This window comes from Daphnia magna, linkage group LG3 (assembly GCF_020631705.1).
Source record: "Daphnia magna isolate NIES linkage group LG3, ASM2063170v1.1, whole genome shotgun sequence".
Taxonomy (NCBI): domain Eukaryota; kingdom Metazoa; phylum Arthropoda; class Branchiopoda; order Diplostraca; family Daphniidae; genus Daphnia; species Daphnia magna.
The window spans coordinates 7,066,404-7,077,869 of NC_059184.1; the positions used below are offsets into that span (position 1 = coordinate 7,066,404).

General features: G+C 37.9%; 2 protein-coding genes across 6 annotated transcripts; both read right to left on the reverse strand.

The window, feature by feature from the left end:
• Positions 1-1,945: 1,945 nt before the first annotated feature.
• LOC116919878 lies at positions 1,946-4,132 on the reverse strand. 5 transcript variants are annotated; one of them, XM_032925936.2, is made up of 10 exons: positions 4,011-4,132; positions 3,870-3,936; positions 3,674-3,811; positions 3,469-3,612; positions 3,228-3,395; positions 3,098-3,160; positions 2,935-3,042; positions 2,643-2,855; positions 2,416-2,581; positions 1,946-2,346 (listed from the first exon to the last, which is right to left on the reverse strand). In XM_032925936.2, exons 1-7 carry the CDS (start codon positions 4,077-4,079, stop codon positions 3,020-3,022), a joined length of 672 nt encoding a protein of 223 aa, XP_032781827.1. In that variant the 5' UTR covers positions 4,080-4,132; the 3' UTR covers positions 1,946-2,346; positions 2,416-2,581; positions 2,643-2,855; positions 2,935-3,019. The 5 variants fall into 5 exon arrangements, 3 of the variants coding, with proteins under 3 accessions (XP_032781827.1, XP_032781826.1, XP_032781825.1); XM_032925935.2 differs by having other exon boundaries at positions 2,416-2,508; positions 2,643-2,869; XM_032925934.2 differs by having other exon boundaries at positions 2,643-2,869.
• A 2,810-nt stretch (positions 4,133-6,942) lies between these two features.
• On the reverse strand, positions 6,943-11,066 carry LOC123470557. The gene is made up of 8 exons (XM_045170909.1): positions 10,902-11,066; positions 10,701-10,835; positions 10,307-10,502; positions 8,337-8,389; positions 7,978-8,147; positions 7,704-7,906; positions 7,194-7,472; positions 6,943-7,133 (listed from the first exon to the last, which is right to left on the reverse strand). The coding sequence occupies exons 1-8, from the start codon at positions 11,033-11,035 to the stop codon at positions 7,035-7,037; spliced, it is 1,269 nt and encodes a 422-aa protein (XP_045026844.1). The 5' UTR covers positions 11,036-11,066; the 3' UTR covers positions 6,943-7,034.
• Between the last annotated feature and the right edge of the window lie 400 nt (positions 11,067-11,466).

Below are 11,466 nucleotides of genomic sequence, written 5' to 3' on the forward strand. Positions count from 1 at the left end.
TTCGGTATATCTACTTGTATGGCATTATTGTTGAAATCGATTATACGTCAGTTGATAATTACACGGTTTTTTATTCCTTTTTCTCTATTTGAAAAACGACTAAAATGGATTTGATTTATCGAGAACTGGCATCCGTCAATCCGGAGTAAAATCGCGTGAGGAATTTCCTTTTGGATTCGAATCAGTTCAACACCAATAAACATCTAGGCCGAAGTAATGACGACGATGACAATCAGTAGTGCTGTTTGACGGATCATTCCAGGTGGTGGTGTCGACGACGAAGACGTCGTTACGTGCCGGTTAAACATTCGACAATCTATGCCACAGAAGCGATAGAAAATGAGAGTCATTTCCATCCGTTTAACAATGTCATTGGTGACAATCTTCCATCCGATCAACTGGGCCATCGATCGGCAAGGCCCACTGAACTCTACTAGGCCACCGATTGGAACTGTCTGATGAACAGGTCGGCGGAAGTCGGATATTTCATTCCCGACGAGGTGATTCCACTATCATTAGCACGTCATGACGTCGATCAGCCCACCATTTTCTCCGTCCTTATCAATTTGGGACGCAATGAATGTTACTATCAATTCCTGTTGAGCATGCTCGGTTATCTAGAAGAAGATCACGGATGTCAAGAAGGATTCGTTTTTATCTTTTGCATCCGCTTGTCGCCGTGTCTATTGCGGATCTAGCGCAATGGATGGATTCTTGAAAGATGCTTGCGCTAATAGCACCAATGGGATCGGACACTGATTGGCGAATGACTTATGTCATGGAACTGGATGTTATCCAGTTAACGTTTTACATAGACGCCGTCTATGATAGTGATAACATTAGTGACGGCACTATAACGGCCATCATTCAACAATCTTTCACGTCCGTCTTTTCCGCTTTTGTTGGCATTAGCTCTGAACGTGTTACCAACTTGCACGTCCGATTTCTGAACGAATCGAGCAGAGACATTCCCGGATTGCGGTCGTTGTCGCTCGATTTCTGGTTGAGTCAAGCAACTGAAGAATCGGCTGAGCCGACCATTGATAGCGTCGTAGCCATGATGGGCAGTTTGATTGTGCAGGATCGTTGGATTGTCATTATTGATGGAGTAGTGATCCAGCTGATCGGTCTTCACGAACAGCCCGTATCATCGGAGGCGGAGATAGTTTCGCTAATTGGTCCAGGTTTGATTCCCAATTCATTATGTCATTAAGATAACAGCATAGTTGATAATTCACTGTTTTTAAAGGAGGCGTTACCGCCATTTACCACAACGATGAATTTTAGTCGATGTCAACACAACTAAAACTAACCAGACTGAGTTGATTGTACGCATAACATTTTCATATCTGCCAATTTATAATTTATCATTATAATAATCATCATCATTATAATTCATTATTTATCATCCAACCTAGCTACCGGTTGGAGTGGAATCCAAATGTTATATTCATTCATTTGTTGAAGATCAAATTGGGGCTTCCATACAGCCACCTAAAGGTGGTTTTGGGAATTATTTGGATTAAACAACACAAAAATTGTAACCCATGCTGGGCTAATGGCACTTCAACGGGTCCACTTGACCAACAGGTAATAACCAATATACTTATATAGCTGAATGCAACAATCCTTTTGAATCGTAGCCCAAGTAACACAGCCCACTCGGGCCGATAGTGGGCCGATACGAAATGTCGATATCGGCGATATCGGGTAACAAGCCAATGCCACCTGTCGGCCCTATGTCGGAGCCACGCCCTTAAAACCGTCGGGCAAATTTCATTGAAAACCGGTGAGCCGACATCGGACGAACGATGGTTCTCGATATCGGGCAAACAGTATAAAATGCTTTTAAAATAAAATATGATATAATATAACTATAAACCTATAACATATAAACCAATAAAATGACGAATCACAAAAAAGACGAGAAATTGTGTCAAAACGATTCTTTATTAATCGGTAGAACAGTAAACTGCACAAAATTCAATGAAGATAAATGAGAAAAAAAGTTTTCGACTTCTTCAGCCATGACTAATAAAAAAAAACACAAAACAATCCTTATTAACGACGAGGAGAGAAAAAGATTTCTATGATAGGAAATATTTCACTCTCCTCGTTAACACTGAACATATAAACGACTGAACATATAAACGATTTAGTCATCATCTTCGCTTGAAAACGATGACGAAGACGACGAGGAATTTTCAGCCACGTTTTTCTTGTTTCGATTACGCATTTGTCGACCTCCTTTACGGTCTTTTGCGTCTTTAAGGAAATTGGTGATCGCTTCTTGCATGGGCTTGAACTGGAACTCGTTTTTATCTGGATGTCTTTTCCCCAATGCACCTAATAATGTTAAAAGCAGATGAAGTTCACTCAACAAAATAAAGCCAGTATATAAAGAAGAAGACTTACGTTTCAAACATTTATAAAATTGCGTCTTTTCAAAAGGCAGCTTTTTTAGTCTTCCCATTCCTCGACGCGAGTAACGTAGGGAAACGTATTTGTCTATGGTGTGGAATAAAATGAACTTACAGCTCTCTTTCAACGAGCCTCCCCCCATGCAGGCTAAGTAATTAACCTGTTGCGTCAAATAAACGTTAACTCTTAATAGAATTTGAATTTTATGTACTTAAACTTACAAATTTCTTACGAAACCCAGAACTGTTTTTAAGTTTCTCGTCAAAAGATAGAAATTCCTCAAAATCGTTGAATGGAAGCTCCAAGGAATCTATCATATCATCGGCCTCAACCTGTGGTACTGCCTGTGTTGTTTTCTGTGTGGCAAGCGTCGTAACAATGCTCATCAAACGCTCTTGTTTAGCGTTAGACTCAGCCATGAAGTTAATAATTTCCTGCAGTAATTGACCTTAATGATAAATAAAAGAAGTTAAAACTGATACGGTGATTACACGCCAATTCATGGCTGCCTACCGAGATTTCCGGTAATTGGTGCTGCTGTGCGAGGTGGTGTGCTAAGTCTGTCTCTTAACGGAGTAGAACTAAGAAATGCAGCCGATTAAAAGGTTAAGGAAGCATCACCTAAGAAACAAAATTGATAATTATCTAAGAAAGGTAGTTACTTTGATTATGTAACCTAATTCAGAATGAAGTGGGTTGTGTGAGTTGTCGACACCACCGTTGGGCATTAAATCAGCGCCTACCGAATAATCCAATTTATTCTCAACGAACTTAGCTACTTGGGGGGTCTGATTGAATTAAAATACCATTAAAACGTTCAGTCGTATGTTTGGTTCTTGCCCCTATACGATTTAGTCCGGCTTCTGAAAGGATAGTCCTTCTTTGATCAGAAACTGGTAATGATGTTGATGAGGTTCTCCTTGTGTTGTTGGTGGATGGCCCCAATCCATTTTCTTTTTCATTCCCCGGTCTGACTGTTAAAGCAGCACTTGAAAATATTATCAATACTGACAATAATGTTCATGAGGATATTTACAGAAATATCACCTTGGATTAATTGAGACAATGATGCTGCATGAGCTGGTCCTTGAATTTGTGGAACGGAAACTGGTACTCTTGTTGATGAGGTTTTCTCTCTGTTGTTGGTGGTTGGCCCCAATCCATTCTCCGCTCTCACTGTTAATGCCCTACCTGGAAATATTATGAATATTGACAACGATAAACATGAAGCTATACACAAGAGCGGTTTCACCTTGGATTAATTGAGACAATGCATGAACTGGTTTTGGAATTTGTGGAATGAAACCTGGCACCGATGTTGTTGAGTTGTTCTTACCAGCTGCTTTGATGACCTTTTTAGTCGCAGCAGCAACTGAACCTCTCCTTTTACCTATGCAACATTAAATAACATTAAACAACATCGACTTTACAACAATTTTTATGATAACCGTATAATGCCGAATTCGAAAACATGAAGTTCAATTTTTTCTTAATAGTCCTTTTTGGCCTCATGATCTAACGGTTGCAAACATTAGTTACACATTTTGAAGACTTGAAAGATAAATTGCAAAAGGTGAAAGTTACATTACCGGCATAGGCGGATCCATTATTTTCGAAAAGATGAGCCAATTAATACTAGTTACGTCACAGCACATCATGGCAAGCCTTTTATAACTTACGATTAGGGAACGGGCAGACGCCCACAACAATGGCAATGGCGGGCTGCGTCTGAGGCCCACGCTGTTGGTTTCCAGGTTTCTGAAACACATGATAAATTACAAAATCAAATTCCTTTCATAATATAAATTACTAGCTATTATGAAATAATTGAAAAATGTGTTATCCTAATTATATGGACCAGAAAATGCCATTTATTGTATATATTTAGTGAAAATAGGAGATTGTCAAATTCAGCAACACTGTACCATGCTTGTGACGCAGGGGGAAGCCATTGCTGAGCAAGTGTCTGGAGTGTCAAGGCATTCAAACCTATTTCTCTACGATCGACTCGATTTCTGCAAGCTTTGACAAGTGTATTGTGTGTGACTAGTGATATTGTGTGACAAGGGGTTGTGTGATATGTGGGTTGTTGTGTGAGTGGCTGAGTTATTCGACTGGAGTCATATTTTTCAAGAATTGTCCAACCTGTTGTAAAATTTTAAAATATTTTGCCATTATGTTTATGTTCATGGTGTTTTTAGTGTGTTGTGAAAGACATAGTCAATTTGTCGATTTCTTTCTTTCTGCTTCTTTTTAATTATTTTAGTTTTTTAAATTAATAATTAAGCCATTTTTTTTTCTATTTCAGTATGGCAACTGCTGCCTCTCGGCCGGTAAATGGACGTAGTCGTCATTTATTTTACCGCAGTATTAATAAGTTTAAGAAACAATTAATTCAACAGGAAGTAGAAGCGGCTGACGTTTCGGAGCCTGACATTCAATTAGCTTTAGCTACAGGTGATAGTGACGACGGCGAATTGCTGGCCCACCATATCGATGATGGCGGCGATTTGTCAAACCGTATTGACGACGGTGAAGTTGCGGGCAGTAGTATTGACGAGGGTGTAAATTCTGAGGCTGGTAGTGTTGATGATGGTGAAGTGGGCGAAGTGGATGGCGCCGAAGACGGATCATTTGATGTTTCTAACAATTTCACTCGTACTGTTGATGATCCATTTTTAAATCAGGGTAATCAAGGAAATTTCGATCAAGATAATCAGGGGTTAGATGGGGATGGTAATAGTAACTATAATGATTCAGAAGGGGAGGATACTTGTACTTTGAAAGATGAGCTAGCCCAAATCTATGCGCAGTGTAAGGTGCCACACTCTACGATAAATAAAATTAACCGAGTCCTCAGAAAACATGGCATGCGAGTCCCAAAAACTGCTAGAGCGCACTTGAAAACTATTAGAAAAGCTCCACTGATTAACAAAAACCTTTGCCATTTTGATTTAGAAAAGGAATCATTAATCGAATTCAAAAAGGTTACTCGAAAATTGGGGGGAGGTCTGTTCTTGAATTGCATTTCAACATAGATGGGATACCATTGCACAATAGTACAAAAAAATCATTTTGGGTCATAGCTTGCCGCGTCGTCAATGCCGTTGATGATACACCTTTCGCCGTTACTGTTTTTTTTGGTCTCTCAAAACCAAGTAGCGCCAGAACTTTTCTTAACTCATATGTTTCAGACTTTAAAAAAATTCTTAGAGGCGGAATTGTTAACACAAACGGGGAAAACTTAAATGTAGAATTAAAAGCAATAATTTGCGACGCCCCTGCTAGAAGTTTTGTGAAAGGTTGTGTTGGGCATGGCCATCTCCAAGGGTGTGAACGATGCTCTCAGCCTGGATTTCGGAATGTTGATCGAACGACGTTTCAAAGAGCCTTAGTACCACCGGGAATGCTTCGAACTGACGAATCATTCCGAAATATGGAGGACGAAACTCATCACAAGTATCTCTCACCGATAGCAGAGATAGAAGATTTTGACATGATTTTTGGTTTTCCTCTAGATCCCATGCATTTGGTGTATCTCGGTGTGGTAAAGCGTTATTTAAAAATTTTGTTTTTTGCATATAAACGCACCAAAAGCATTCACCGATTAAAGAAGCGTGTTCGACAACTTGTAAATAGGTTGCTTGACGCGCTTGTTCCGCGATATCCAAAAGAGTTTCACAGGAAACGGAGAAACATGACCGACTATGCCGCTGGAAAGCAGTAGAGTATCGATCATTTCTTTTATATATTGGCCCTATTGTTTTACGACAGGTTCTAAATCAGGAAAAATATCAACACTTTCTGTACTTACATGTAGCTATTCGCCAAGTGCGAATAGCTAGTAGTCAAGTGAGCTGATAATTTTTTAAAATACTTTGTCGATCAATTTGGGAGATTGTATGGGTCTCATCACTGGGTTTATAACGTTCATTCTCTTTCTCATTTAGCCAACGAATGCTTAGTCCATGGTAATTTGGATTCATTTAGTGCTTATTCTTTTGAATCTTTTTTGGGCAGCACAAAAAACCTGATTCGGAGTGGACACAATCCTCTAGCACAACTATCTAGAAGATTATCTAAATATACGGCACTAGGAGTAGAACCTTTTAATAATAGAACAAAAATGGGATTTTCGCGGAAAAGCATAAGACCAAATTCAAAGGCCAATTCTTATTGTCGTTTAGATAACGGGCTATTTATTCAAGTATTTTCCTTAACAGATTCATTGGTTTATGGGAAGCAGTTCATTGACACTGGAAGTTATTACACGGAGCCCATTGAATCGTCTCTGGTTGGTGTTTATAAGGCCAGCTCTAAGAGCTCTGTCATTTCGAGCTGGGAAAAGTCGAAATTTCAAAAGTTCAAAAATGTATGGTGATAAATGTTAACTCTGAGTTCGTAATTATGCCTTTAATACACCAAATGTGGTAGATTTGACCTAGTTTAACCCAAAAAATATTTTGGAAGATTTGTACTCAACAATACATTTATATTTTGCATTCAAATTTTAAGTTGTTCTTTTTTATTAATATTTCACTTCCAAACGATAGCCGATTGAATATCGATATGACGGCGATAAGTTCCCGATATCGGCAAATAGGGTGGCCCGATTATGAAATTTTTAACAATCGAACACCACGAGGTCGACGGACACGAGCAGCTCTTCGATTGACGTCAGGTCCAACATCAGCGCCTTGTTGGTCTTCTTCCTGATAAAGAAACAGTATTATTATTATATCGAAAATAAATGATTGTCTGTTAATACTAACCAAAGACTCATCGGAAACAGAGTGTACATAGTCCGAGTCAAAGGGATCAGCTAATAGGCCACCTAATGGTGCAGGATTATTCAGAGGTTCGAAAACTCCGGAACACATTTCAAGAAACTGGCAAACTGTTATTTCTCGGTTGTCCAAAGATTGGCAAAAAGTCCTAATACGTGCATCCTTTTCTGTTTGTTTCCTGGAATGTTCTCTTCGAATTAGCCGTCCTGATCGGGCGAGGTTGTAGTCCTTTACGGCACCTGCTTCTACTTTTTGCAAGTACTCTTGGAAAGAAATATAACAGTTTTACCACAGTAGGAAAAAAGATGTTATGCATAAAAAGTAGAAGGTTGATTAAAATTGTTGAATAAAATATTAAGAAATCAGGGAAAAAACAAAAAAAAAGTATTAACGTGCAATTACAAAGCCATAATAAATTATCTTATAATAAAAAATTACCGATAAAGGTCCAGAAACTCAGAAAGAAACTCTAAAAGAAATGAGGTAATATTTTCCACATCGCCTGTTGAACCATCGGTGGAAAGATTCTACCTCATTCGTCGTACGCCTGGGCTGCCCATTGACGCTAAAACGATGTGGACTTTCTGGAGTGACTATCTGAAACCAATAACTTCCAATGTATTCATAAATGATTTGCATATTAGCCCTGACATCAGGGGTTTCATCTTGCAGTAAGACCGCTGATGATTGGAAGATATCATCAATATTTATATCAAAATAATATATATATCAAAATTTTCATATAATTAAAAGAATCGAAAGCTATAAGGAAGAAATTGCAGAACCATAGCTTGTGCGGAAGGTAAGAAAGCGAATGCAACAAGCATTTTTACAATTTTCTTGACATTTGGCCGGTGCATATAAGACTGCCGTAATCCTTCTGTGCAAACTTTTCGGAAAATTGCCTGAAACAAATATTTATTACGAAAATATAAAACTCTATAAATTTTTCGAAATACAACAATGACAACTTACTTGTCTAAAATAAACCAGCACCCACGAGAATGGCCACCTGGAAATGCATGTTCCATTGCATTAAGAATAGCAAATTCGTAGTCGGATACCATTCGGATAATTCCGACACCTTCTCCGGGCCCAGTTCTTAGAAGAATACGATCCAGAACAAACTGGTATAGTGATTTGGTCTTTTCAGACATGACAGCATAAGCCAGTGGAAACATCTGTAAAAAAAAAGGTAAATAATCCTGGTATTTTAATAATTTCAAAGATATACATACATACATCTATAGGGCTGTTCGATATCTTTTTTAAGATTTGTTGAAATCGTGAAACGCAGCAACTCATGTATTTTTTCGTCTGCTACGAGTGACTTGTGTAGTTCTGCGAAATATTAATTTAAAAAAGAACTGTGATAGAAAAGGGGGTTGTTTTGAAGTTCTGATGTGTTTTCTTTATATATTAGTTCGTTATAGTGTTAGTGTTTAACTATGTCACTGTCTAATTATGCCAGTGGACTTAGTATTGAGGCCAAAACACGTTATATGGAAAAATTACAAATGTTTAACAGTGATTGTCCATATTGTATTCCTAATTCTCTGTGGAAACACGGTTTAGACTGTTGTCCAATTGTTCCAAAAATTGGTTCCTCAGATATCTTCATATATCTTGTTGAAACAAAAAGCTATCAAAATCATCTGGAAGCCCTTGGCGCATACAAGGGGCTGTCTTCTGAATCCAAAAAGGCTGTAAAAGATGGTTGGGTTCAAGAGTTCATGGCCATTGCTCTCCCATCACGGGTAGTGTTGATGAAGGCAAAGGTATATTATTTGGTTTATATATATTCATCATCATCATTATCATTATCATGGTATCTTCTTTTGGCACAAATTGTGATAGCCAGTTAAACATCATCCACAGTTTCTCATAAGAATCTATTCCTGTACAAAATGATGTAGCATTATCTTCCTTTTTAATTATCTCTGATACTGTTGGTCGCTGTTCAACAGCTTTTTCTAGAATTGCTATTCTGTCACGGGACGTAATTAAATTTCCCTGAAGCTCAGAGATCCTTTCATTAGCGTACAGGAGTTTTTTCTTCAGTAAGAAATAGTTTTTCTTTTAAAACATTAAGTTGCAACATTAATTCTGTTACTTGATCAACTGAAGTTGTTAGTGATGAATCACCAGAAGTAAATTCGACGTCCCTGATGGGTTGACTGGAATTATTTAATGCATCTGAAAATTATAAGTAATGAACAAAAAAATTACTTTCAATAATTAGAAAAAAACATTTTAAAACATTACTTACGCAATGCATCAAAGGTGGTTTCAACCGAGATGATATTTTGTCATCGGCAGTTGAAGTTATTTTAAAAGTTTCCGTACTTGTTTTTACATCATTCAAGGATTGGATTGGATGAGAATCACTTACAAATGTATCTTCAATTAATGCCACTTCTTCATCTAAATTGTTTGAGGTATCTTCAGTTGCAGTTTCTACATCCATCAATGGAGGTGTATCAGCCTTGTCAAAAGCAACAACTTGTCAAGTGTTACGTACTTGCTGATCACCAACTGTAATTACAAAATAGTTTATTCATTAAAACAACATATATGAATGTTTTTATACACATGAAATGAATAATGCAATACCTAGAAATTGTTTCATCTTATTTGATCCCAAATTTATAGAGGGTGCCCAATTAACATGTTTTTTTGTGGAATTCTCCACTCGGCTTTCCTGTAAGCATGTCACAAATTGTCTGATAATAATCAATAATTGTTAGTATTAACCTATAAATACCTGTAAGAAAGTGATCCGAACACACATGATGTAATTTAAATTCATTCTCTCCAACCACAAGTCTCGCCTTACACCCTCCTTTGGTAAACTATACAGTTTTACACTTGCACTTTTCAGGTTACGACAATTTAACACTTTGCACATTCTACTCACAGAACCTTTTTTAGTATTCATTACGCAGAATACCTTTCAATCAGATAATTTAAAATTTGGTGAATGTTTAAATCTGAATACTAACTTTTTTATATTTCACAGAACTCACTCGTAGCAGACGAAAAAATACATGAGTTGCTGCGTCTCACGATTTCAACAAATCTTAAAAAAGATGTCGAACAGCCCTATATGCCGAAACGTGCAACATGAATAACTGCGAAAACAGTAACGGCAAAGTGGCAAACGTTCCGTCGCATGCTATTTCTTCTGACGTTCGAAGCAGCGGTAGCATGACGAAACTGATAAACACGAGAGCAGTGCCGGATGGAGTTGAAACTCGTCCATGATAGAAGTTTGAAGTTCCATCTGCTGTTTTACTAAAATACAAGCAAGTTTAATAATAGACCCTACATTACATTTTAGCTGATGGAAGCAACGAACGTTTTGATTAAAAATTATAAAAATTCATGAATATGGTGATTGGAACTCCCAAATGAGTAAGATGCGGCAAACGTTAGCTGAGGTAAATGTAAGTTTGGCTTAATATCATGTAAAAAATCTAGAGAACTACGTACTTGTATAGCTCGCTAGCTATTAAGGAAGCCTGTGCTTCATCTATCGTTCGTGGCACTGGAAGTTGCGCTGATCGTCTTGAACGCTCCACTGCACGTTCGAGGTTGGCATCATACGCTTTTGGAACTCCAGGATTCCTTGAGTATTAATAAGAAACCATAAGTTTGAATTTAAATTGCTATACATAATGCGGTATGCCTCACATGTCGCGAATTTCTTCAAAAATCATCCGACTTCTTTGTCGTGTGTCACGTGCCCTCTCCAACATTCGTTGTTCCACGGTACAATACTTCAAATGATCTTCTTTGTTATCGTGCCCATCATGGCCAGTGGTCATAAAATATGTCCCATCTTCTAATGCCAAAAGCCTTACCGCGCAACCGTTCTTTGATTCGCTACAGCAAAAACCACTTTTAAAAAGCAATATTATTTTAGTAAATGAAAATTCTATAATTGAATTATAATTTGATACCCAGCATCAAGGTTATTTTTGTGGTGTGTATGTAGATTTTCAACCACTAAAACATTTGAATTAAAACGGCTACCAGGTGCTAGATGGCATATCACTACAACACCGTTTTGCAAATCCGCCATCCTCGTTGTGGCAGTTTCAATTACACTACTACACTGCACCAAGATTTGGTTAAAACTAACCTCGTTAAATCGCTTGCCATGTGGTGGATCACAGTTGGAAACAAAAGCCGTAGTCCCATCGATTGGTATCTCCCAAGAGATTTCACCCCAATTGAACCTCCCTCTTTCAGCGAT

What these genes read in the sequence shown, in the direction of transcription:
- LOC123470557 (XM_045170909.1), bottom strand. Translation starts at nt 11,035, where the DNA reads ATGACCACTGGCCATGATGGGCACGATAACAAAGAAGATCATTTGAAG. An exon ending in TTTGAAGAAATTCGCGACAT is followed by an intron (nt 10,836 to 10,901) that starts GTGAGGCATACC and finishes TTAATACTCAAG; the next exon opens with GAATCCTGGAGTTCCAAAAG. An exon ending in AAGACCAAATCACTATACCA is followed by an intron (nt 8,148 to 8,336) that starts GTTTGTTCTGGA and finishes AAAAATTTATAG; the next exon opens with AGTTTTATATTTTCGTAATA.
- LOC116919878 (XM_032925936.2), bottom strand. Translation starts at nt 4,079, where the DNA reads ATGATGTGCTGTGACGTAACTAGTATTAATTGGCTCATCTTTTCGAAA. An exon ending in TTCGAATTCGGCATTATACG is followed by an intron (nt 3,812 to 3,869) that starts GTTATCATAAAA and finishes AATGTTGCATAG; the next exon opens with GTAAAAGGAGAGGTTCAGTT. An exon ending in ATTGTCTCAATTAATCCAAG is followed by an intron (nt 3,613 to 3,673) that starts GTGAAACCGCTC and finishes TAATATTTCCAG; the next exon opens with GTAGGGCATTAACAGTGAGA.